The 26,920-nt window shown below is 40.5% G+C and overlaps 1 protein-coding gene across 2 annotated transcripts in view; it reads right to left on the bottom strand.

The window, feature by feature from the left end:
- ELMO1 (engulfment and cell motility 1) overlaps positions 1 to 26,920 on the bottom strand; it is a 604,300-nt gene that overhangs the window by 493,443 nt on the left and 83,937 nt on the right. For both annotated transcript variants that reach the window (XM_082257836.1, XM_082257837.1), the window contains exons 2-3: positions 11,298 to 11,431; positions 4,957 to 4,997 (exon numbers count right to left, since the gene is read on the bottom strand). In XM_082257836.1, the coding sequence (XP_082113962.1) occupies positions 4,957 to 4,997; positions 11,298 to 11,375 (119 nt within the window). In that variant the 5' untranslated portion in view covers positions 11,376 to 11,431. The remainder of the gene's footprint in view (positions 1 to 4,956; positions 4,998 to 11,297; positions 11,432 to 26,920) is intronic.

Below are 26,920 nucleotides of genomic sequence, written 5' to 3'. Positions count from 1 at the left end.
CTTTGAAGCTGCCGCAGCTATCGTACACCCCCTATCATTTCCTGCCTAAACGACCTCCATCATTCATCAAATCACTTCTCTCCCTGATCTGCAGGTCATTGTCCCCTGAGGGCTATTACCTATCAATCATATTGTTCCTAAGCTTTATTTGAAAGAACAATGCTTGGTACCCCATTAGACATGCCTGCAACAGGTCAGCCAGTCAGAAGACTGCACAGCTAAAGACTGCAGCACCTAGTGGCCACTAAGGAGAAGCAGGCAAATCTAAAGGGACCTTGGGATGTGTTGTTTCATATAATGCTTTTCAAAAAGATCTGAGGCCTAATGCTGTGACTTTTACAGGAGCCTTCTAACCCCTTTCACCAAACTCAAGCAAAGAGCTTGAGACAGACCCAGTGGTGACATCACTGGGTAAAAGATCAGATATTTCTTGAAAACAAAATTATAGGATTAAAAAAAATGTTATTGCCTGTTTATCGGGGTGAGGGAAATAAAATAAATCTCTATATGTGAACACTACACTTCAGCTCCAAATGTGCATTTATATTGGACTTTTCTAGCCATTTACTAATATTAATATATTCTGAATATTTTTAAAACAATTAAGAGGTCATGTTTCCTTAAAAAAATTTAAAAATCATTTTGGCAAGATGAAACTAGTTACAAAAACAAGTATATATCTTAAGACCAATATAAAAAGAAGAAAAAAACTTAACACATTACAAAAAAAAATAACTCTGCTTTTATATATATACATATATATATATACACACACACACACACACATATATATATATATATATATATATATATATATATATATATACATATACATATACACACACACACAGGTATACACACACACACACACACACACACACATATTATATATATATATATATATATATATATATATATATATATATATATATATATATATAAATTTACTGACACGTGCATTTAACGGCAAACACACAACCGCAATTCTAGTATAATATTATTACTATTGGACCTGACTGGAACTTAGCCATGATGGACGAAACTTGTCAAATAAACTGAAGCAGTCATCCATCAGAATCTATTAACACCGTCTCAGACTCAATATTATAGGTCACTGGAGAGTGTTAAAAAATTATACATAATAATTTCACATGAGCTAAACTCCTTGAAGGTTCACAAATATAAGCCATTAATGTCAGATGTTTTCTTCAAGTTTATTTTGCTTTTTTCTATACTGCTCTGTGTTTGTTTTCTTAAGTAAAAAATGAATGTGTAACAGATCAGCATTCTATCTTGGCTTAAATCCATAAGTGTTTAATAAAAACTGCAACACTTACAGATTTTTTTTTTCTTTTTAATTAACATCTAGGGCTTAGTTTCTCCTTGTATTTAACAATTTATTATAAGAAATACATACAAAATAGATTTAAAATGTAAATTAACCCCAAGAATGAACTTCTCTTATTTGATGTTCTTTGGCCTGGTAAATATACCATTGAAAGTGTTTTTTGTTTTTTTAGATCGGTTTAATGAGTGCATAAAAATACCTGTTGATCATATCAGGGCTCCTGTGTCCTGTGCACATTCCCTGAGTCAAATTATCCTTCATAGTTGTTTTCTTAGACTACAGAACAATTTAGTCTCTATGATGTGGATAAAAGGATAAGGAGGTGGGTTTGAGATGACGTGGCTGTGGTTCAATACCAGAAGTACGAGTATGCCAAGTGGTGATGAGTGAATCTGTTTGTGTTTGATTTGCAAGCACATTCAGCTAACATGGGAAATAATCTGCAACTTTAATGCGAACCACATTGAAGTCAATAAGTGGGGAATCTTGATAATCAATTTCAAGGATAACAGGGAAGGGATATTCAAACAAAGGGCATAGGAAGATGGGAACAACTATGGGGGTGGGGGGGATGTACCCAAACTTTTTTTAATTTAGCATGGAGCAAGGCCTGAAGTTAAAATTCCAGGAATTCAGCAAATTTGTTAAAAGTACCGGCACACTAAGGGTTGAGTCATCCTGGACTTATCCTTATTAATTATATCTGACAGGAATTATTGCACTCCTGGAGGCTACACTCAAGGCTGTAAGAGGAGAGCAGCACACAGAGCAGCTATTCCCGCCTCTCCCCTCGGCTGCCCATTCACAGAAACCCTTGTATTTTATGAATGAGTTCACATAATACAAATGCTTCTGTGACTGGGCAGAAGGAGAGGAGGGGTGGGCATAGCAGTGCCCTCGACTCTACTCTTGAGGGAGCTGAGACCAGAGAGTCCACAATCGGAGCTCAAAAGGGTATCTTCCTGCAAAACAATGGACCTTTATTAAAAATTATTTATATTTATTATGAATTAAAGCAATAACTGTAGCGCTAAATCCAATCGAATGTCCCAAATCAATGAGCAAAAGCAGTCCTTATGGTTGGTTGTCCAGCACGGTGCGCCGAGAGGAGTTCTTACTACCGATTCGTGATGCCTGTTTACATTTCAACACTCTAAGTGGTTCTATATTTTGTGTGGGAATAAAAGTTTTAAGCAGTCTGCGCTATGAAAGTGTCCCTGCTCTTCTGTTTTATATCACACAACTGTTTGAATTCGTCAGTCCTGGACCTGTGAGTGGGAGATCGCATTCCAACCTGTATTTTGGGCACTTTTGATCTCTGTAATAGGAATCATCGCTATCTGGTAAGCAGTGGTGAGATTAGAGTGTTTGGTGGCGGTTCTCCGGTTCTGAGGTCTTTTCACCTTTCTTCAGTGTGGAGTGAACACCATAAGGACTGTTTTTGCTCATTGATTTGGGACATTCGATTGGATTTAGCGCTACAGTTATTGCTTTATTTTGATTTAATCTGTACTATTCTGGATTTGTGTGGCTGCTTCCGTAACAAATATTGAGTACTATTCGGTATAACAAACTTAGTTTTTTTTTTAGCGCAGCAATATTGTGATTATATTTGTTATAAATTAAATAGACAAGTCCGCAAGGCAGCATGCTCCTCAAAAGTGTGGGGTCCCTCCAAAAACCATATCAGACACTCATCTGAGCATGTAGCCAGGAAAAGCTCCTTGTCTCCATGCTGACAGAGACAAAGCCCTCTTACCCTGGTTACTCACTCACAAAAAAATAAAAATAAGTTACAGTTTTATCCAGTGATGTAGATCCACGTCACTCATGATGGATAATGCCTGCAGTGCCGCTGAAACAAAATATGCCAAGCGCAGACAAATGCGCTCCTGATTGACTTTTTGGCACAACTGACATTCCTGGTAGTTAAATGTAAAAAAAGGGCCAGGAGATCCCGGGTGACGTCAAAGAGCAAGTATGGTCATGGCTAACGGGTAGGGGGAGGTGGGACAGATGCACAGCCCTGGGTGGGAAGCCATCACATTTAGTGGAAGTAGTAATACTGCCATTAAATATATGCAACCAAAGGATTGGTCAGCATGCAGGCAAACAGCCAGTGATCACGGTCAACCCTGAATTGCCGTAAACTTGACGCTCATCCCTTATGCCAATGGGGCTTTAAACACACAAAAATATATGCATATTATCCGTCTCATATATGGATGCCAAGGAGATCCTCACGGTTGTACATAAAGGGATAAGCCAGACACTGACATAGTGTAAAACCGCTTTTATTTAAAAGAAACAGAGATACACTTACAAGAATCCAAAAGAAATAATGCAGGGAATATAGATTAGATGGCAATTCTGACGTTCCTTTATGTATAACCATGAGGATCTCCTTGGCATCCATATGTGAGACGCTCTGACCACCTTATTGGAAACATCGGGTGATCCAGCTGCTTTAGAGGATTTCCATTGTAACCAGCCTATATGACCCATTTGCTATAGGGTAAACCAGGTCCATACCCTCCGGTGAGCACATTCATTGTTCTCCTTTGGTTTGGGGATTCTTTCACAGTTTGCCGTTACCTATAAACTTGGATGTTTAGTTTTTTTTTTTTCACCTGGGACTCCCTTCTATGAACCTTTGTTCTCATTCTAATATTTTTATATGTGTGTACATACATTTTAACAGTTTTCATTTAGCGCTGCACTTATTTTTCATCTAAATGTGTGCATGCATTAAATTTGGCAAATAATACTATATTCATTAATCATGCAGACCCACACGCCAGATGAACTAGTATTCGTCAGCTTGATACCCAGTGACACATTTGTGTGACTGTTTAGATAGATACTCTTTACACAAAATTATTATTATCTTTATTCTCTTATGTTGATAAAACAGTATACTGTTCTGTTTTCCTTAATAATGTCAAGTTTTTGGGTAACTGCAGCCATTCAAATGTCAGTGCTCAGAATACACAGACTGATCATCAGTGTTTCAAAGTAATTGTCCCATTTTTTATTTATTTTTTTTAAATAACAAACATGTTATATCTACCACCTCTGTGCAGTGGTTTTGCAAAGAGCAGCCCAGATCCTCCTCTTTTCGGGTCCCTCTTTGGCCCCTCCCTCTCTTTGAGTGCCCCCACAGCAAGCTGCTTGCTATAGGGGCACCCGAGCCGAGCTGCAGCTCCATGTTTCCACTAAGAATCCACTGCAGTTCGGCCTTGCCCCCCTCTCTCCTCACTGGCTAGCTGACTTTGACTGACAGCAGCGGGAGCCAATGGCGTCGCTACTGTGTCTTAGCCAAAGAGGAGGGGAGTCCCAGACTGCTGAGACAGTCATAGACATCACTGGATCAAGAGGGGGCTCAGGTAAGCATAAGGTGAGGCTGAGGGGGGCTTCTGCAAACAGAAGGTTTTTTTATTTTAATGCATAGAATGCATTAAGATAAAAAAAAACCTTCACACTTTACAACTACTTTAATGTTAAGCTCACCCAGGACAATTACAATGCATTTCAAATAATAGTTATTAATGTACATATAATGTACTAAAGCATTTACTGAGATGTAACAAGTGTGTGATTCTACTTACCCATCACTGACTTCCTTTATGATAGCAGATAAAGGCTTTTTCTGAAATAAAAAAAAATGAAAAACAGTCACAGCACTTCTATCTTCTCCCAAATCCAAATCACAAGCTTTATTAGCTGGAAGTCCTGCGGTGGACTCACTGTCCTGAGAGCTTGTGGTGGTAAGACTGTTAGTTATACTTTATACTAAAGCTCTGGTTGGTGCAAAACTTTTTTTTTTTTTTTTTTTTTTAACAGAGCGACAAGGGGTTAGAACCACTGTCAGTTTTTTTTTCCTTTTGTGTCATCATTAGGGAGATTCGCTCTCCCAAACATTCCTGATCACCAATGTCACAGAAAATGAAAGTGAACAAAATTTTGAGTTACCACCCGAATATGAAAATAAGGGAAATCTTCAAAAAAAAAAAAAAAAAAACAAAAGCCTCATTTGGCAATAAGTCAAAGCTCTGTTAACAGTCTTGTTGGAAATAGGCAATAGAAGAGCTAAAATACTTTTCTTTATTGCAAAACATGCTGATGCAGGTTCCCTTGAGTGGTGCTTAGTGACCAAAAGTCAATAGGTTTTTGCTTACAATGAAGTATACAGTAGGTGTGATTTGCTTGACAAGTTATATTACAGCCTAATTTGCTTAAAGTTTACATATGGGTCCACTAGACTGCTAAGTGAGAGGAATCATCCCGGTAGAGACACAAACATCAATTAAACCCATACAAATAAAAGTCAACAGTCTTACTTTAACTATAAAATAGCACCAATCACCTTTTAGGAATTTGTGGGTAACTTAAGTAGAACTTTTTTTTTTTTTGCACATTTTGGGGAACTGCATGTGGGTGTGTGTCCCCAAACACAGACCGTGCGAGTTTAAGGACACACACCAACACCAACACCCGCATGCATGTCAAATTGAAAGCAGTGATGGAGTCCATGCAGCTGCTGCGTCCCAATAGACATTTATAGGATGGACTGCCTGAAAGCAGATGCACGAACACCTGTGCATCCCATGCAGGCAAAAAAGGGCCCTCCACACGGATGTACAGCCTAATTACACCTCTCCAATCAGAGAACACTTTACATTCATACAGAAAATGCAAAGAATCCTCTGAATGGCACCTGTGCCAAGAAGCGGACATTCTGTGTTCCCAATGCATCAGGCCAGCAGCACAACACAGGCCCCAGAATCAAGTGGAGATCACTAGAATAGCAGTGTCTACTGCAACGATTTTCAGCTTCCAGGGGTATCAGACAGGTATAGTATATACTGTACATAGTGAGATTGGCCCGAACTGGACCAATGTTAGTGTGCAAATATACACAATCGCTGGAATTCTTCTTTCAGTCCTTCTGGAAAATGCCAGAACTATCACAGTGTCAGTCCAGGACTGGTACAGCGGTAAAAACTGACTACTGATTTGGTTACCAAAGCAGAGTAAAATGCCTTTCTGCAGAGGTCCTTACCTGCCCTAAATACACATTAAACACTGGCATGCCCTATTTGTACTGTGCATGAAAGCACAAGATCAATAATAATGGTAAAAAAAAAAAATGGTAAAAAAAATAGGTATGAGAAAATTGATTCAACCTGGATCGGGTTGATGCACGGCTAGTAAAATACCTGTGAAGCTGCAATATATTTTACTGATGTTAACAGCAATGGAGATAATTAAAGAGACATAAGTAAAAGAAAGTCTCAAATGGAAGCTTTCTGGGAACCAGTCTAGCTTCAGGACGGTAAAGGTAAATATTCTTAGCTTTACTGCTACTGCTCCAGAACTAGTATGGAGTAAGTAGAGAATGGCAGCTTTCATCTGATGCTTCTCGCACAGGTATTTAACCGCTTCCATACAGAGCAGTTTGACACCCTTCCTGCCCAGACCAATTTTCAGCTTTCAGCACTCTCACACTTTGAATGACAATTGCTCAGTCATGCTACACTATAACCAAACAAAATTTTTATCATTTTTTTCACACAAATAGAGCTTTCTTTTGGTGGTATTTGATCACAACTGGGGTTTTTTTTTTTCGTGATATATGCAAAAAAAGAGCAAAAATTTTGAAAAAAAACCACTTTTTTTTAGTTTCAATTATGAAATTTTGCAAAAAATAAAATTTTCTTCATACATTTGGGCCAAAATGTATACTGCTACATGTCTCTGGTAAAATTAACCCAAATTAGTGTATATTATTTAGTCTGTGTGAAAGTTATTGAGTCTAGAAGCTATGGTACCAATTACTGAAAATTGATCACACCAGATGTACTGACTGCCTATCTCCTTTCTTGAGGCCCTGAAATGTCAGGACAGTACAAATACCGACCAAATGACCCCTTTTTGTAAAGTAGACAGTCCAAGGTATTTAGTAAGAGGCATGGTGAGTTTTTTGAAGTTGTAATTTTTTCCCACAATTCTTGGGAAAATGAAGAAAAAATTTTTTTTTTCTTTTTTTTCCCACAAAGTTGTCAATTTATAAGCTATTTCTAACACATAGCATGTACACAGCAAAAATTACACCCAAAAATACATTCTGCTACTCCTTCCGAGTATGGCGATACAACATGTGTGAGACTTTTACACAGCCCGGCCACAAAAAGAGACTCCACGTCCAAGAAGCACATTCAGGCGTTCTAGGAGCATAAATACACATAAAACTTTCTTACTACCTATCACACTTTTCAAGGCCCTAGAGCACCAATACAATGGAAAAGTCCACAAAATGACCCCATTTTGGAAAGCAAACACTCCAACGTATATTCTATGAGGCATTATGGGTCGTTTGAACATATCATTTTTTTCCACAGGTTTTTGGAAAATGTGGGAAAAAAATGAAAACTTTTTTTTTTTACACAAAGTTGTCAATTTATAGGATATTCCTAACACATAGCATGTACACAGCAAAAATGACACCCCAAAATACATTCTGCCACTCCTCCTGAGTATGGCAATACCGCATGTGTGAGACTTTTTCACAGCCTAGCCATATAGAGGGGCCTAACATCCAAGGAGCATCATCATGCATCCTAGCCACTTGCCTAGGCCTATTTTTGACATTTGGTGTTTACAAGCTAAAATCAGTTGTTTTGCTAGAAAACTGCTTAGAACCCCCAAACATTATATATTTTTTTTTAGCAGAGACCCTAGAGAATAAAATGGAGATTATTGCAATATTTTTTATCACACCGTATTTGCGTAGCGGTCTTCCAAACGCAATTTTTTTGGAAAAAATTCACTTTTTTTAATTAAAAAATAAGAAACCAGTAAAGTTAGCCCAATTTTTTTCCATAATGTGAAAGATAATTTTTTTTTCTTACTATTTATTTTATTTATTATTTTTTATTTTTACACCGTTTAAAAAAAAAAAAAAAAAATTGATCATTTTTATTTCTATTAAAAGAAATGTAAATATTCCTCGTAATAGAAATAGGCACGACAGGACCTCTTTTTTGTGAGATCTGGGGTCAAAAAGTCCTCAGATCTCACAAGTACACTAAAAGATAGAAAAAAAAAAAAAATAATAATTATAATATAAAATGAAAAAAAAAAAAAAAAGGACCTTTAAACCGGTTGCTAGGCAACAACATTTTCCGTAGCTCCGGTCCTCCAAGACCATAGAGTCAAGTGAGGGCAAGCTTGCCCTCACTCGACATCCTGTCTGTGAGGATTCGGGACCGGATCGTTTTCCCCGCTGCCGGCGGGTCCGGTAAGCGGGGAAAAGGACCGGAACGCGTCGGGAGGGGGGGGGCGCCGCTGGGACCACCCTTATCGGAAAGCCAACTGTCCACCGTTTAAAAAAATACCAGGGTTATGGCAGCTATCTGCTGCCATAACACCGGTATTTAGGTTTAAACGGACGACGTATATAAACCTTTTTGGACTTGGACATGGTGGCTGTATGAAGGGTGACAGGTACTCGGGTACTTTGTTGGGCAGGTGACAGGTACTCTGGTACTGATGAGCAGGTGGCAGGTACTCGGGTACTCCGATAGGCAGGTGACAGGTACTCGGGTACTCTGATGGGCAGGTGACAGGCAGGTGATAGGTACTGATGAGTAGTACTCACTGACTGATAGGTGATAGGTGATACTGTACTGAGGGGTACTGATGATCAGTACTGATACGTGATAGGTACTGATGAGTACTGATGAGTAGTGATGGGTACTGATGAGCAGGCGGCAAGTACTTGGGTACTTCAGGCGTCAGGTACTCTGATGAGCAGGTGGAAGGTACTCGGGTACTCTGATGGGTAGGTGACAGGTACTCAGGTACTCTGATGACGGGTACTCCGTTGACAGGTACTCAAAGTACCCGAGTACCTGTCATCAGAGTACCCGAGTACCTGTCATCAGAGTACCCGAGTACCCATCATCAGAGTACCCGAGTACCTGTCATCAGAGTACCCGAGTACCTGTCAGAGTACCCGAGTACCTGTCATCAGAGTACCCGACATCAGAGTACCCGAGTACCTGTCATCAGAGTACCCGAGTACCTGTCAGAGTACCCGAGTACCCGTCATCAGAGTACCCGAGTACCCGTCATCAGAGTATCCGAGTACCTGTCATCAGAGTATCCGAGTACCTGTCATCAGAGTACCCGAGTACCTGTCATCAGAGTATCCGAGTACCCGTCAGAGTACCCGAGTACCTGTCATCAGAGTACCCGAGTACCTGTCATCAGAGTATCCGTCATCAGAGTACCCGAATACCTGTCACCAGCCCATCAGAGTACCCGAGTACCTGTCATCTGAGTACCTGATGACAGGTACTCGGGTACTTTGATGGGCTAGTGACAGGTGCTCTTTATTGGGGGGGGGGGGGCAATCAGTGTGTTTAGGGTGCACTGTAGTAGGTAACTAGCTGTTACCACAATCTCCTCCTCACACAGGATCAGTGTGTGAGGAGGAGAACACGGTGACAGCTAGTTACCGTGTTCTCTGTTGACATTTGTGACCGGCTGTGATTGGACACAGCCGGTCACGTGGTAAAGAGCCAATTTCATTGGCTCTTTACCTAGATCGGGGATCGACTCTGTCCGAGGGACGAGCCTCGTCCCCGATCGCTGCTCTGCGCGCCCCCGGGGGCGCGCATTGCAGAGAGAACGAGCGGCTCGTGCAGGAGCCGCTCATGTGATCGGCTGTGATTGACACAGCCGATCACGTGGTAAACAGCCAATTTCTATTGGCTGTTTACCTTGATCAGTGATGGGCTATGTCCGAGGGACGAGCCTCATCCCTGATCGCGCCGCTGCGCGCCGCCGGGGGCGCGCAGTAGCAGCTAGAACGGGCCGACGTCATATGACGGCGGCCCGGATCTAGACAACCACTTTGCCGACGTCATTTTACATGACTCGGTATGGAAGTGGTTAAAACAGAAGTCTAACTTTGCCAAGATGTTTTACTCCCTCTGCAGTCCAAAGACTACAAAGGCGACATCACCAAGTTAGGAACAATGATGCGTAGTAACAATGAATGGATACAATTTGCATAGATATCCATCCAGTAAACAGCCACGGGCTGTAGGCCCATCACTGCCCACAGAACCACCTGTCACTACCGCCCAGAAACTACACTCAAGTCATGGGACATGTAGTTTCCAGAAATGCTCGGTGGCACCTGGAACTTGTAAGAAGCTGGGGAGCTTTACGATGACCTCAGAGTTGATTGTAAAAGGCATTTGGGTCAATTTGATAAAAACGAATAGTGAGGGTATAGTGGCTGTAATAAGAAATAACATATTTGGAGTAGGTGACTTGATTCTAAAATTAAAATAGAACTAGAGGCAATTTTTTTTTCCATATTGAACAGAGTAAGGAAGGGTTATAACCCCCGGAAATAATTTTTTTCACCATCTGTATATAATTGCTGAGATTTTCCTTCCCTTCCTGTCCCATAGCCAAACAGGAAGTGAAAGGAAATTCCTGCAAATGAAAGGAATTCTTTGGAGACCCTCAGTTCACCAGAACTAGTGTCCTCATTGGAAAATTTCCCCGCTATAACTTTTCTGGGAACAACCCAAAATCTGGGATTTTCTTTTACTTTCAATGATAAAGGTAAACAGAGAAAATAAAGAGGGAGAATCTCCATAACAGGGGCACAGACAGCAATAAAAACTGACAGGGGTTTCAATCACTCTCCACCAAAACTGAAACAAAGTTTTGCCCTTAGTTATACTTTAAGATTTAACTTTATGACAGACTTCCTTCAAGAGTGGTAGAAAGCACATCATTCATATTCAATCTGCTATGTACAAAAGTAATTCTGATTTTCTTTTTGGGCAATAGATACTTTTTAGGGTATAGATAATTCTGGCTCAGGCTTGCATTAATATATACAGTAGTAATAAACCATACATACTTGGTCAATTTCCATTAACTTTGGGTATGCTCCAGGCCATTGAATGGCCACCTTCACTATATCCGAAGGAGGCGGCATCCTTCTTTAGGTTAACAGTACCTGCACACTATTCAGAAAACACGGACCATTCAGACCTAGGAAAAAGGTTAAAGAACACGTGAGGACATAAAAAACAGAATAATAACTAGCAACAACCAACAAAGTGAAGATGTACAGTAAGAAATCTTGGAGGCCACAGCCTTTTCATTAGACCCAAGTACTTTGAAAAATGAAAGTTCTGGATACACAAGTAAACTCCCCTCAACCTCTACAAAGAAGTCCTCAGTACCAAAGTGTCATATTATTAGGTCCAAGCACTGTCATACGAGGGCATTCCTAGTTATAAAAAATAACCAACTTTCGGAAAGTTGATATTTGTATAGAACATTTAGAACTGCAGAGTTGTCAAGGTAGGATGATTCAGTATCATTGTTACTTTGCTGAAATATATAGGTTTACATAAAAAAAAAAAAAAAATGTTAGTTGAAGTAGTATTATTATGGTTCTTAAAATGCTGAACCAATTACTAAAAAGCATTCTTAATGAGACAACTACTATGTTGATAAATGGATATTAAGGGGAATTTCCATTCAGAACCTCTTTCTCATTTTGTACATTATGAATGATTAGAACTTGTATCTGTTTATAAGATAAACAGCCCCCTTATAAAAATTTGCCCAGAAGGGGGTTTCCTCTTACTTTCAAGGGATTTCAAGTTGTTTCCTTTATATCTGTATTGGGAATTATAGGAAAATCTTCCTAGTAAATGTTATAGACAGAGAACGGTCTCATAATACCATTATATTAAGTGCCCATTCACACTACCGCGACTGGTCAGCCTGACAAGTCGCGGTCCATGCAGTGCTACGGGAACCATTCTAATAGGAGCGACTCAAGTCGCTCCAACTTAGAAAGTAGTTCCTGTACTACTTCGGGGCGACATCGGAGAAAATTGCATTGACTTTCATTATATGAAGTCCGTGCAAGTCGCGCCGAAGTCGCGATGCACGCGACTTCACAGGTCGCCCCCGAAGTCGTGCCGCGGTAGTGTGAACCGGCACTAAATGTGTTCTGCATTGTATATGCATCAGTGAAAATTCTGGATGACACCAGAATCTTCACCTCAGCTTTGTATTCATTCATAAAATACAAAACTTCCTGGAAAAGGCTCAGCCCGAGTTGATTTTGTCCCAGGAGTGGGAAGAAAAGTTCGTCTTTGGTATTGCTGCCGAAAAATAGCACTGTATACTGTATGCTGACAACCAGATTGGCCCAAGCAAAGAAATGTAACACCAAACCAGGAGTTAAAAGCCTCGTCGTACACACGATGAGAATATCGGACGAATGATCGTCTGTTTTTTTTTTTTTTGCCTGCTAGTCTAATATCGAAAATAAAGAGGTTACTAAACTTACGAAAATTCTCGTAGGACAGAATACAAGTTCGAAAGTGATGTAATGTGTTGTATTGTATTGTAATGTATTCTTTCATTTCCAAGCATGCATAGTCTTACCTTTGCAATTTGTTTGGGGACAAATACTGTACTAATTAAACAAAATCATATGATCTGGTATCATACGAAAAACATTTTCGTGTTTGTCCATTCAGATATTTTTGGATGAACTGTCCGATATTCTCATTGTGTGTACGAGACTTTAAGTATCAACTGATCATATGCATAAGATCTAAACAAACATAAAAGACAACTAAATGGAATGTTTGCTGAATATAGTCATTTTACCACAAAGCACTGCACACTCACTAGAAGTTTATTGGTTGGCTTGAGTTAACCACAAAGCGGTACAGTGGCAGCTTAACAAGTTCTTTCTCCTTGCCAAGCGTTCTATATATTTCTCTTGAATTTTTGTGGTTTATTAACAAATTTGAAGGAGCTAAACAAAAAGCTGCACCAAACAAAACACTGGAGCTACCAAAAGTCAAAGTTGACTTTATGGGCTTGGATATTATAAATGACAGCATATGTTTGTCTATAGGGTATTAGGAAGTGCTGGGTGGAAATAATAAAAACAATTCTGGTTTCAATTATAGTTTTCAGCTGTAAATGATAATGTTGCCTTCCTGTGATTTTATCTTATTTATGAATGACTTGCAGTGTGGAGACAGTACAAAAAGAGCTACCAATAAAGTTACAACTCTAAACAAAAAGTAGAGGTGGGTAAATCCCTAAGCCCCTCATGTGGCAAGTCTATTGTCTGTGATATTAGCCCATTACTTTCCTGACATCTGGGCAAAGTAGGTAAGGGTCTAATCCCATTAAAGGTCTGCTTTCCAGGATCCTGAGAGTTTTGCTTCATTTGCTGCACCATGTGCTCAACACGCTAAACACAGCATACTGCTGCCACCATCTAACAGGGAATATACTGTATAGCTAAACAGTTTTGAACAGAGTTGGGAAGTTTAAAGGGGACCCCATCAACTCAAAAATTTAACATCAATTGAACAAAAAACTGTTACATTCCTGGCATGCCAGGAATGCTAACGGTCACCTTTGATTGTGCTCTCAACCCTACTGTCAAACCATCAAATGCCTGGAGTCATAATTAGTCACATGTGCAGCACCATATCAGTTGCAGATCAGAGGCTAAGATGGTAGCCTCCTTGGCTGAAGAGGGTTTACTTCCATTTTAAAACCCCTGTTGGTTTGTATTTTTCGGTTTGCATTTTTTTGTGGAGATTTCCCTTTACTACCTGTCCTAGAAACTACAGGAAAGTTTGAAATCTCTTCAGAAAGATGCACCCTCCTCTTGGACAGCTATAATCAGAACAGGTGTCCCCATTGGAAGGTTTAACCTCTTCTGGACCTCCGCACACATATATACTGTGGCAGGGCGGCCCTCCTGCGCGAATTCACATACCTGTACGTGATTTCGTGCAATGTGTCTGGGGTGCACGTGCCAGCGACCCGCTCCCGCTGTGATTGGGCATAGCAGGAGCCAATCAGTGGGCCTGGCAGGCCCGATGTTCACCGCCACCTTGCGATCGTTCAGGAGAGAGGCAGAGCGCCAGTCTGCCTATGTAAACAAGTTCAGTTATAGGCGAAGATGGAGATCCTGTGTTTCTGCTAAGCAGGAACACAAATCTCTGTCTTCTCCCAGTCAAAGCACCCCTCCAGTTAGAAAGGAACACATTTAACTCTTTGATTGCCCCTGATGTTAACCGTTAACCCCTTCCCTGCCAGTGTCATTAGTAATTAGTATGGTGACAGTGCATATTTTTAGCATTGATCACTGCATTGGTGTCACTAGGCCCCAAAAAAGTGTCAAATGTGTACGATTTGTCCACCGCAATGTCCTGCTAAAAACTGCTGATTGCCGCCATTACTAGTAAATAAATAAATAAAAATTCCATAAAAATATCCCATAGTTTGTAGATGCTATAATTTGTGCGCAAACCAATCAATATACGCTTATTGGGATTTTTTCCAAAAATATATAGCAGAATACATATTGGTCTGAACTGATGAAGAAATTATATTTTTTATATTTTTCTATTAGGTATGTTTTATAGCAGAAAGTAAAAAAAAACATTATTTTTTTTTTCAAAATTGTCAGTCTTTTTTTGTTTATAGTGGGAAAAAAAAAAAAAAAAAGAACGAAGAGGTGATCAAATGCCACCAAAAGAAAGCTCTATTTGTGAGGAAAAAAGGACATTCATTTTATATGGGTACAGTGACGCACGACCGCGCAATTGTCAGTTAAAGTAACGCAGTGCCGTATCGCAAAAAATGGCAGGGTCATGAAGGAGAGTTAACCTTCCGGGGGTGAAGTGGTTAGGCTGGGCATACACATATTGATTTTTTACAGACTAAAAATAAAAAAAAAAATCTAAAAAGGTTCCCCCATCCATGCCACACAACACGAATGGCCAGCTGTCAATATACTTAAATAGTGCCAGCATCTGATTGGATAAAGGCACTGTTAATCCAAACATTTTCCACCTGGCTCCTTTGGTTTTGTCAGGCGGGAGGGGGTTGACAGGGTATCCCACTGAGCAAATTTTCACCACTACATCAGTTTTCTCCATGAGTCCATATCAGGAAAGCAACCTAGGGTGAAGCGATAAGGTTCCATTTACACCTGAGCGTATCATTTTCAGGCGTTTATTTTGGGTTGTTTTTTAGGCGTTTTTTGGGTGTTTTTTGCAGGAGTTTGGAGGCAGGCATTGACATCTGACCAAAAACGCTTGTACAGTAAAACCTTGGATTGAGAGTAACTTGGTCTGAGAGCATTTTGCAAGACAAGCAACATTTTTTTTATACATTTTTACTTTACTATACAAGTAGCAGCACATCAGAACTCAGTATATAAGATAAGAAAGGCGCTTCTAGGTGTAGCAATATGGTTACATTTAACGAAGGTACAACATTTAGCAACTTACATGGTTGATGATTAAAACGGGCACATCGAAGTATGCAAGCATCTGGGGTAAAGCTGTCCACATAGACTGTCGTCCTCCCCACCGCCATAGACGTCATTCCTTCCATACTGCACTCCACGGGCACACTTCAAGCCTCAATTTCAGATCGCTCTACTGCAGGGTAGTCTTTCCGATCATGACTGCAGACGGACAGCGATGATAGCCGTGGTCTACGTAGGATGGTCTATGTGGTCCATGTGAGTTGCTAAATGTTGTACCCTCATTAAATGTAACCATATTGCTACATTTAGAGGCTCCTCTTTTCTCTTTTATACTCCGTAGCTCCTGCTGGATTTTGCTTCTAATCCCCTTGTGGAGGCTGCCATTTGTGGATAGACATTGCTATGATCTTATTTATGGACTATAAAGTGAAGGACTTATGAATAAATGGTTGTGGAATGAATCATCTGAGTTTCCATTATTTCTTTCTTATGGGGAAACTCACTTTGATATAAAAGAGTGCTTTGGGTTACAAGCATGTTTCCAGAACGAATTATGCTCGCAATCCAAGGTTTTACTGTAATCTGCCAAAAAAGAAGCTTGTGTACTTTTTGGAGCCTCAGACATTTTGCTTCAGGCAACAAAACGCTCATATTAGAACAGGGGCCATTAAAATGAATGGGATTTTGCTTGTTCGCCGTTTTGGAACTTCAAAGATAAGCCTTTTTTACGAGCTGAAAAAAACTAAGGCGTGAACCGGGCCTAAAGTGCTTGCAAAAGACTCATAGCACAGGTACTGTTAGATGGGATAACATAAGGAATTGCCAGAATCCCTTTATACAACTATGTTAACCACTTGCCGACCGCCGCACGACTATCTACGTCGGCGGTCAGCCCCTCACAGGCAAACTGACGTAGGTCTACGTCGCTTGCTTGTGAGGGTCTAGGGAGCGAGCGCGCGCGCGCCCCCGGAGGCGCGCTCCCGCGTGGTCACGGACCCCCCCGCGCGTGTGACCGGCGGACCCGATGTCCGCCGGTCACTCTGCGATCGGCGGGGGAGAGGGAGAAAGTCAGACGGCTTGTGTAAACAAGCTGCCTGCCATTCTCCCCTGTGTATGATTGATGATCATATGGTTCTACTATGTAGAACCGTTGATCACCGTTCATACAGCTGAAGCCACAGCCAATCACAGTAGAAAGCACGCCCCTAGGGACACCCATAGCCCCTCCCTTTCAAAAAAGTTAACCCCTTCACTGCCAGTGTATTTTTACAGTAACAGTGCATATGTATAGCACTAATTACTGTAGAAATGTCACTGGTAACCCCAAAAGTGTCAAAAATGTCAGTCAAGGGTCCGATCTGTCAGCCGCAATGTCGCAGTACCGCAAAAAAAAAAAAAAAAAAAAATCGCAGATGCCGCCATTACGCGTTAAAAAAAAAACAACAAAAATGACAAAAATCTTTCCCTTTGTTAGTAAACGCGATAACTTTTGCGCAAACCAATCAAAATACGCTTTTTGCAATTTTTTTTTACCAAACATAGGTAGCATAAAACAAATTGGCCGAAAATGTTAAAAAATTTTGATTTTTACATTTTTTTTACATTTTTTTGGGGGGGAATTTCATATAAAAAAAATGTGAAAAATATTGCTATTTTTGCAAAATTTACACTCTTTTTTTGTTTATAGCGCATGATCAAAAAATCGCACAGGTGATCAAATACCACCAAAAGAAAGCTCTGTTTGTGGGAAAAAAAGGACGCCAAATTCGTTTAGGTACAGCGTCGCACGACCGCGCAATTGTCCGTTAAAGTCACGCAGTGCCGAATCGCAAAATACCCCCTGGTCGTTTAGCAGCCAAATCCTCCGGGGCTTAAGTGGTTAAAGCGGAGTTCCGGCCTCAAATACCTTTTTTAACTAAAAATACCCCTATAATATTAATCAATCGCCCTTTACAGAACTGCTATTCTCATACTTACAAGGTGTATAGTATTGGATTTTAGTCAAAATCTTACTTTTAAAAACGCTGTCTGGGCGTGGCCATCTTTGATGTGGGCATCTTAAGCCGCAGTGTAATCTGCTGTGTCCTTCTTCCTGATTCCAGGGACTGTTCTGGGAGTTCTTCCTGACTCCAGCCTCCTGGGAGTGATGACAAACAGCTCCCAGGATGCAATGGAAAGGCAGAAGTGATGTCGGTGGCCGTGGCCACAGAGGGGGGAGAAGGAGGAAGTACAATCAAAAATGCCCTGAAAATAAGGTAAGGGATCCCCGCAAAAAAATTGAAAATGCCCAATTGTTGATGCAAAATAGGCCGGAACTCCACTTTAAACTGGCTAATTTCTCATTTGGTTCAACCTTAAAAAAGGCAGGGGAAACTGAAAGATCTTTGAAATTGGGCTGTGTAAGAGCAGTGATGCATACAATTTAAAAAGGGGACTTCAGAGCAGGAAATAGAAGGGAGTGTGGTTTATGTAATGCTCAAAAACAATTAACAATTGTTCCTGATGTCATTGTTGCTTTATGCAGAACATGGCCTCATAGCAGATAGATATAATGCTTCTGCTGTATTCAAGAGAATGACACAGTTCCAAGCACTTGCTGACATCCAATTACACTTTACAGAAATTAGGATCCAGATGCTGCTATGTAACACAGGGGAACTAGAGGTAGAGGTTACATGGTGCTCTATGGGAGCGACTATATATTGTAAAATCTATCAGGAGTGTCTGCTCTGATCGAAAGGTCCCACAAGACACAACTGTCTCTTGCTCTGGCCAAAGACAGCCAATCATTTCATTTCAATGGCTACTCTTACACGGTATCTTTTTCAGCAAGTCCAAATTACAGTGCTAAAATATTCACTGAGTATCCTGTATAACTAAAGGCCTTCCGACATTTTTAAAAGACAGGCAAAAACAAATAAACTCTCCTTGCAACAGAAAATAAAATCCTTGCTTTAGCTTTGCAAATTTACAAGATAATACAACATAAAAACAACATAAAAACAGCAAATATATTTATTTTTATAGCAGTACGTGTGCAACCTTTGCACACTTTACAACACTAAGATTTACAAAACTACAAATTATCAAATGAGTGGAGAAAAATGCTACACGAAAAGGATAGAAAAGGTTTTCTCAAAATGTCTACAGATGTCTTCCAGGATAAAAAAAAATGACAACTAGTGTGGAAACTTTGTAACCAAAAATGTTTGGACTAATGCCCCGTACACACGTGCAGATTATCTGAGGACTTTTGTCTGTAGACTTACCAAAACCATAAAATATGAGGTCAAACCTAAACACTTTCAATTTGTATGCAATCTGGCAGGCACTTGCACTACATAGAAAAGGTAAATCTGAAGACAAAAGTCTTCAGATAATCTGCACGTGTATACGGGGCATAAGGCTCCATTCACACTACCCTGACTTGTCAGGCGACTTGTCAGCCTGTCCCTCGCGGTCCATGCACTGGTACAGGACCCGTTCCAATAGGAGCGACACAAGTCGCTCCGACTTAGAAAAAGGATCCTGTACTACTTCGGGGGACCTGGAGGCGACTTGCATTGACTTCCACTATGTGAAGTAAGTGCAAGTCGCGCCAAAGTCGCGGTGCATGGGACTTCACAGGTCGCCCCCGAAGTCGTGCAGCTTCAGTGTGAATGCGGTCTTAAAGAGATGCTATATTCAGCTATTAGCAGAAGGAAAACCTTTGGGTCAGAACTCTTGTAGGAGTCTCAGAAAGGGTTTTGAGATTTCCATATCAGTATGAGAAATACCTAAAAATACGCTATTGTGCTTAGAAAAAACTACATACCAGTAACACAAAACAGACTACTGAAAATGAACAATGAAAAAAGCAAGCTCTCCAAATGAACGTTGAAGGTGACACTGTACTGAAGTTCCATAGAAGTAGATACACTAAAGTTTTGAGGGTGAGGTACAGCAGCACCTTCAATGGTATGGGATGCCCTAAAAGCTAATTTTAGGGGGCTTATTATGAAAAAGATTTCCGCTATTAAAGCTAAATCTAAAGACTGGGGAAATCTTGTATAAGGTTGATAAGGTGGAGGAGGAGTATCTTACTTACACAAGCATTATGTCATTACGGCAGCTGAAAAAAAAAAAGTTTACAGCTTTTTTTTACAACCCCTTTACCCCCTTGAAAAAGCTACGTGTGTTGTAGCGCAACGCGTCAGGGACAAGCCGTATTGACGTCACTTCCGGTCTTCGGCCGAGACCGGAAGCCTCGGAACTCACCGCATCGGCGGTTGCTTTGGAGGTTTACTGCGCTGTGTTTACTGCTTTCTAGTAAGTGTCCTGTATCTTGCATTAAATAAATTTATATCCTGATATACTGCACCATGACAGCTACTCTTGTTTGAGCACTTGATAGAGGGATCGAGGGAGATTGGCATATACTTAAGCTGGGACCAGTTGATTCCTTCCTGAGATATTAAGTCATAACCATTGGAAACACAACAAGTATATTGCTGAAGATTGAGATGTCTGAGAAGAGTTAATATTACATCATAAAACGCTCTTTTTGAGTGTTATGGAGGTGAGCGGCCATTTCACTTAACGTCGGATTGCTAGCTCACCTGCGCACATCCACTTGGCTGTGATTTGAAGCTTGATCTCACTCTTCTATTGCACCTGAATCTATGATTGAATTTTTTTGTGCACCCTGCACCTTAATCACCTTAATTATATTTTGAAGGACTGTATGGACATTTATGCACTTTATTTAGCACCACTGCACAATTTAATATCTACTTCGCTTATTCATAAGTATATGTCTAGATTGATACTAATATACTATATTTTTTGCTGCTTTTTATTTCATTGATGGTTTATCACTGTATGTCACAATATTTCAATCAGGATATTTTTTGCACAATCTACGAATTATTTGCTATTCACTACGAATCACTTTGATTTCATGTATTATCAAGTTTCTGATTGATTTTACTTAGAAAATTATTCGGATCATTTCCTTTATCATCGCTTTTTTATATACATTTCTTACACTTTTTACATATTTCACTGCTCATCACTTTTATTTTATGAAATATCAGGTTTTTGATTGATTTTATGAAATATCAAGTTTTTGATTGATTTTACTTAGAATATTGTTGGGATCATCTTCTTCATCGTCACCTTTTATATCATCTCTGTGCTTTTAGATATCTCTTGAGATTTTAAACAGTTTTTGTTGGAAGCTTTTAGATTTACGCCATCCTTGATTGTGTTATACTCACACACGGAATATCTAGTTTGGATTATCCCACTTTCATGCATTTTGTAGCTTTTTAGTATTATTTATTTTTTTACGTTTGGATATAGTTAAAGTGGTTCATCTCATCAAGGAGCTGAGCGCTGGTTTTTGCTTGTTTTATTATCATTGGGATATGTGGTGACACTATCAAATCAGCTGCTCTCTCTGTGTTGTTCCACGATTGCTTTATTGATTTACTCCTCAGATCCAGGGGGTCGTTTACCTTATTTTAGCGCATAAGTTTGCTATTTTACATATCTATGGGACTTCAAACTACAGCCTTATGAGTCACCTTGGAAGTTCGGTTGGAGTGTTGGCTTTTTCCTATGGTTGGATCTGCATGGTGTCGCCGATTAGCCAAGCATCCACCTCCATAGACGGGTCATCTGATTCGTGTGCAGTGTGATTTCATGTAGTACATATGAATACTGAAACCTGGCATGATAAAAGAATGCTTTCTTAATATAAAAAAACAGAATTGTATTAAAAGTTTCAGTAGATCACAGGTAATATAGGAATATCAAACATCCTCTAATGGAACCAGAACACTGCTGTAGAAGGATAATGCCTCTCACATAAATTTTAGCAAAAACACTGCACAGAGCATCCTTTGTATGTCTTAGATTACTCAACTGTTACAATATTCAGAAAGTGACTCAGACAAGAAATGTTAAAGTACTGACATAAGAAAGCATAAAGGAAAATGTGATGTGTTTTCCAGCATTCTCTAGAAGCTCTCACAGATGATGTCTATGCAGTGCAGAAGAGTAAAGGACCATAAAAAGGTAGAAAGTACCGTATATTTTTGTTTGGAGGTACTTTCAAAACTTTACCCAAAGATACAGCTGTTTGTCAACGTGCTTATTTACAGGCTTATTAGCCAAGAGGTAAATTGAGGTAATCCATAGGAATCAATCAATGGTGTTTCATAGTTGGCTAGCAAGAGTTAAAGAGGTAGTAAACTCCCTTTGTTGATTTTTACTCGTAGGTAAGCCTAAAAAAGGCTTACCTTTAGGTACAGTAATTATCGCCTAATCCTTCGCGTTTAGGAGATATTTACTTTAGAAGCAGCCGGTGACGTCACTGGCACATACGCTCTGAAGGAACAGCACACCCGTGCCGTTCCTGCGGAGCCCTGACCTGCAAAACGGTGACTCCCGCATGCATGCGTGGGAGTGATGTCATCGCAGCTCGGCCATTTATATGACCGAACCCAGGAGGAATACAAGGTAAAAATGGAAGCGCCCTATAGTGGGGACAGCGCGCCGCTGGAGGGCTTCGTTTTTAGGCAAGTCTGTCATAATGTCCTAGTATGCGGTGCATACTAGCAGATCAGGACCTAAACTGCACAGGGCCCACTTTTCTTTTGCTGCGGTTTACTACTACTTTGCAGGTCATTATTGTTCTCTAACCATTTCCAGACCACCTGCCGCATTTTTACTGCACCAGGGCGGCTCGGCTGCGCAAAATCACATACTTGTACGTAATTTTGTGCATGAGATCTTGGGCACGCATGCACCGCCAGAGCCCCGCTCCTGGTGTGATTGGTTACAGTGGGAGCCAATCAGTGTGTCCGATGGCCACGATAGACGCTGGGACCTGCAGATCATTCCGAGGAGAGGCAGAACGGCGGTCTGCCTATTTGTAAACAAGGCAGACCGCTGTTCTGTCACAGAGGAAAATGGAGATATTGTGTTTCTGCTAAGCAGAAACACGGATTTCTGGTTTCCTCTAGTGCATCCATTCCCCCCACAGCTAGAAATGACTCCCTAGGAGCACACTTAACCCTTTGATTGCCCCTGTTAACCAATTCCCTGCCAGTGTCATTTACACAGTGACAGTGCATTTTTTTTAGCACTAATCACTGTATTGGTGTCAATGGTCCCAAAAAAGCGTCACTTAGTGTCAGATTTGTCCACCGCAATGTTGCAGTCCCGCTAAAAATCGCTGATCACAACCATTAATAAAAACAATAAAAAAGAAATGTAAAAATTGCATAAAAATATCCCATAGTTTGTAGAAGCTATAACTTTTGCGCAAACCAATCAATATACGCTTATTTGTATTTTTTTACCAAAAACATGTAGCAGAATACACATGGGCCTAAATTGATGAAGAAATTTGATTTTTCTAATTTTTTTTGGATGTGTTTCATAGCAGAAAGTAAAAAATATAGTTTTTTTTTTTTTTTTTCAAAATTGTTGGTCTTTTTTTGTTAGATCATCCATGGATTGGGGGTGTTGGATCTGTGATGGAATTTTTATAGACAAGTTGCTGTTGCATGTAAATCCGACTTCCTGATAAATTGAATTTTAATTCTTTTTTACCAGGATATAAAATAATGGATGTGGGGGCCTTTTTGGTGGGCGTGATTTATTTTTTTTTGGGGGGGGGGGGGGACAGCATTTTATTATTGGACCCTGGCAGCACAATGTCTTGGGCCAGCCCTGGTTAGAAGTCAGAGGTATTTACTACTAAGCCACTGTGCTGTGCCCAATGTGTGGACCTGTCCCAGCCTGTAACTAGGCAGTGAAAAGGAAGCAGCACAGTGATAAGCTCACAGCCTTATTTCCTTTGGTCTTAGTTCAGAACAATAAGCTGCCTTGGCGTGTGCTATGAAAAATAGCATTGTGCTGTAATGTGTTTGTATTCTCTTGCTATATACTACAGCACTTTCAGTCAAAAATTAAAAATTGATGTCCTTTTTACCCCACAATAGAGCTTTCTTTTGGTGGTATTTGATCACTTCTGCGATTTTTCTTTTTTGCGCTATAAACAAAAAAATAGCCACAATTTTTGAAAAAAACAAAAACAAAAAAAACAACAACCTAAAACTTACCTTCTGCTATACAACATACCCAATAACATTTTTTTTTCATCAATTTAGGCCAATATGTATTCTGCTACATATTTTTGGTAAAATCCTAATTAGTGTATATTGATTGGTTTGTGCAAAAGTTATAGCGTCTACAAACTATGCAATACATTTATGGAATTTCATTTTTTTTATTGGTTTTACTAGTAATGGTGGTGATCAGCGATTTTTAGCGGAACTGCGACATTGCGGCGGGAAATCTGACACTAAGTGACACTTTTTGAGGACCAGTGACACCAATACAGTGGTCAGTGCTAAAAAAAATGCACTGTTACTGTATAAAAGACACGGGCAGGGAAGGGGTTAAAATCAGGCACGATCAAGGGGTTAAGTTTGCTCCTAAGGAGTTTGATCCTCTAGGATGCACTAGAGGAAAAGAGAGATCTGTGTTTCAGCTTCAGCTTAGCTGAAAAACAAGATCTCTCTTTTACTCCCTGACAGAACAACGGTCTGCCTTGTTTAGGTAGGCAGACCCCTGTTCTGTCATTCCTCCGAACGATCTCGGCAGCCACTGCACCCCCTATATCTCGTGCACAAAATCAGATATGTGATTTTGCACAGCCGGGCCGCCCTGCCCCAGTATGTAGTGGGCGGTCCGGAACTGGTTAAAAACAATGTTATACTTACCTGCTCTGTGCAGTGGTTTTGCACAGAGCAGGCTAGATCCTCCTCACCTGCGCTCCTTGCCCCTCCCTCCTGCCGAGTGGCCCCACAGCAAGCAGCTTGCTATGGGGGCAACCAAGCTGAGCCGCTGCACTATGTCTCCATTCAGACACAAAGCCACTGCTCGCCCCCACCCCTCTATCTCCTCACTGACTTTGATTGACTGCAGTGGGAGCTCTCGTGCATGAATCTCTCGAGCAACATCGCTGGATTGAGATGGGGCTCAGGTAAGTATTGGGGGTTGAGGGGGGCTGCTGCGCACACAAGTTTTTTTTTTAATCTTAAAGTAATTGTAAAGTCTTGCTTTTTTTTTTTCTTTTAAATAACATGTTGTACTTACCTGCTCTGTGCAGTTGGTTTTGCACAGAGCAGCCAGGATCCTCCTCTCCTCGGGTCCCTCTTCGGTGCTCATGGCCCCTCCCTCCTGTTAAGTGCCCCCATAGCAAGCAACTTGCCATGGGAGCACCCAAGCCAAATCACAGCTGCCTGTTTCAATTCAGACACGGAGCTGTGACCCAGCCCCAACACCCCTCTCTCCTGATTGGCTGAATGATTTTGATTGACAGTAGTGGGAGCTAATCGCGCAGTACTGCTGTCTCAGCCAATGAGGAGGGGAGTCCCAGGCAGCTTAGACACTCCTGCAACATTGCTGGATAAAGACAGGGTCAGGTAAGTATTAGAGGGTCTGAAGGGGGGCTGCTGCACACAGAAGGATTTTATCCTAATGCATTAAGATAAAAAAAAAACCTTCTGCCTTTAGAGCCACTTTAACAATGCATGCCGCCGTGTGCATTGTATGTGCAACCTAAAGATGGTCATAGACCGTTCAAATCTTGGCCGGTTCAGCAGGGGACATGTATAGGCAGGCTGAATGTACCCAAGTCAATTTATCAACTTGGGTACAACCAGCCTGAATCCTAGCCGCTAGCAGTAATAACTGTGTTCTCCCGATGGGGGTGGCTTCCAGCTGCCCTCCTCCACCAGAAGAACACAATGGCTCCACGGGAGTGACAGTCAGTGTTGATGGGGGAATTTAGAAATTTTCTTTCCTACAACCACATAATCATTCCTTCTATGGCCAGCTTTACGCATACGTGATAGTGTAAACAAGCCCTTGAGTGAACCTAACCTTAAGTCTAGTACACAGGGGCTGAATGTCAGGCGGCATCCGGCGGTTTAACAGAAATTGGCCGACATTCGGCCTGTGTATATAAGGGGGGTCCAACAGAACCCGGGCTGGGTGTGGCTGTACTTGAGTATAAAAAAACAAACCTATATAATATAGGCATATTCTAAGAACAGAAGAGTTTCTATTCTTGGAAAACACCTGTTCACTATATAAATGTTTACGCAAGTACTGACATATACCGATGTACAGCAATGCGTAGCAAATCATGTTAACTTATTAAGGATTAATTTATTAAGGATGAGCTTCCTGTAGGGGAAACACACCCTAAAGAAGTTGCATGGGCTTAGGGCACACATGTGCAAGAAGCCTAGGTCCTTTGAAAATTAACTTCTCCACAATGCTTATAGATACAGAAAAGAATGAGGGCTTGTTTTAAAACGTTTGTATTGCTTATTCAGAACATGTCAATAATTTAGTATTCATCTGGGTACGTGGTCACTTTAATGATGAATTAATGGTTTTTGTTATTTGCCAAGGTCATTCAACTCCTAAAGGGTACCACTGTTTGCATCCATATACACAGGATGGATGATAAAAAGATCTTTCAGCACTTAAAAATGCTTCCTTATGAACAAATGCAATGTGACACTTTCAGCTTCATATGATATAAACTCATTACAAAACGTTTTCTGCTGAGACACGATTACAGAAGGCAGACACAAGCAAGAAGGAAGTGACAAACATCATTAATTTCTTATTCTTTCAAAGATCCCTTTTTAAAAATTGCCACACATGTAGCTCAGTTTTATATGTGACAGCAACACATAAGTATTTATATTACACTTAAAGTAGTTAATGTTGTAAACACCTTATTGATAGGGTGAACCTTATCTGCTGTGCCAACTAAAACTGTACAAGTGAAATCGACAAAAAGAGCCCTAAAACGGGCATATTAAAGGGTTCATAATGAGGCAACAGAGAGATAAAAAGTAGTCAATGTGTTTCGGGGTCCAACAATCCCTCTTCATCAGGGCTTGGGTGGAAAAAAGATAACCCTTCCTATAGGACTCTTTGTACAAGCACCATCAACACACATCTATTATAATTTATTGCTCCTCTCCTAACTCACAACATTATTCAGGAGTTTTTGGATAAAGTACTATAGGAAGCACTGTCATTTTCCATATAAGCCCTGATGAAGGGGGATCTTTGATCCTGAAACATGTTGGATACCTCTTTTCTTCCTGTTTTTTTTATTTCTTTAT

The sequence above is a fragment of the Pelophylax lessonae genome (assembly GCF_965119305.1).
Source record: "Pelophylax lessonae genome assembly, chromosome: 5".
Lineage (NCBI taxonomy): Eukaryota > Metazoa > Chordata > Amphibia > Anura > Ranidae > Pelophylax > Pelophylax lessonae.
The sequence above is the reverse complement of the archived record's forward strand: the minus strand, read 5'-3'. Positions and strand labels throughout refer to the sequence as shown.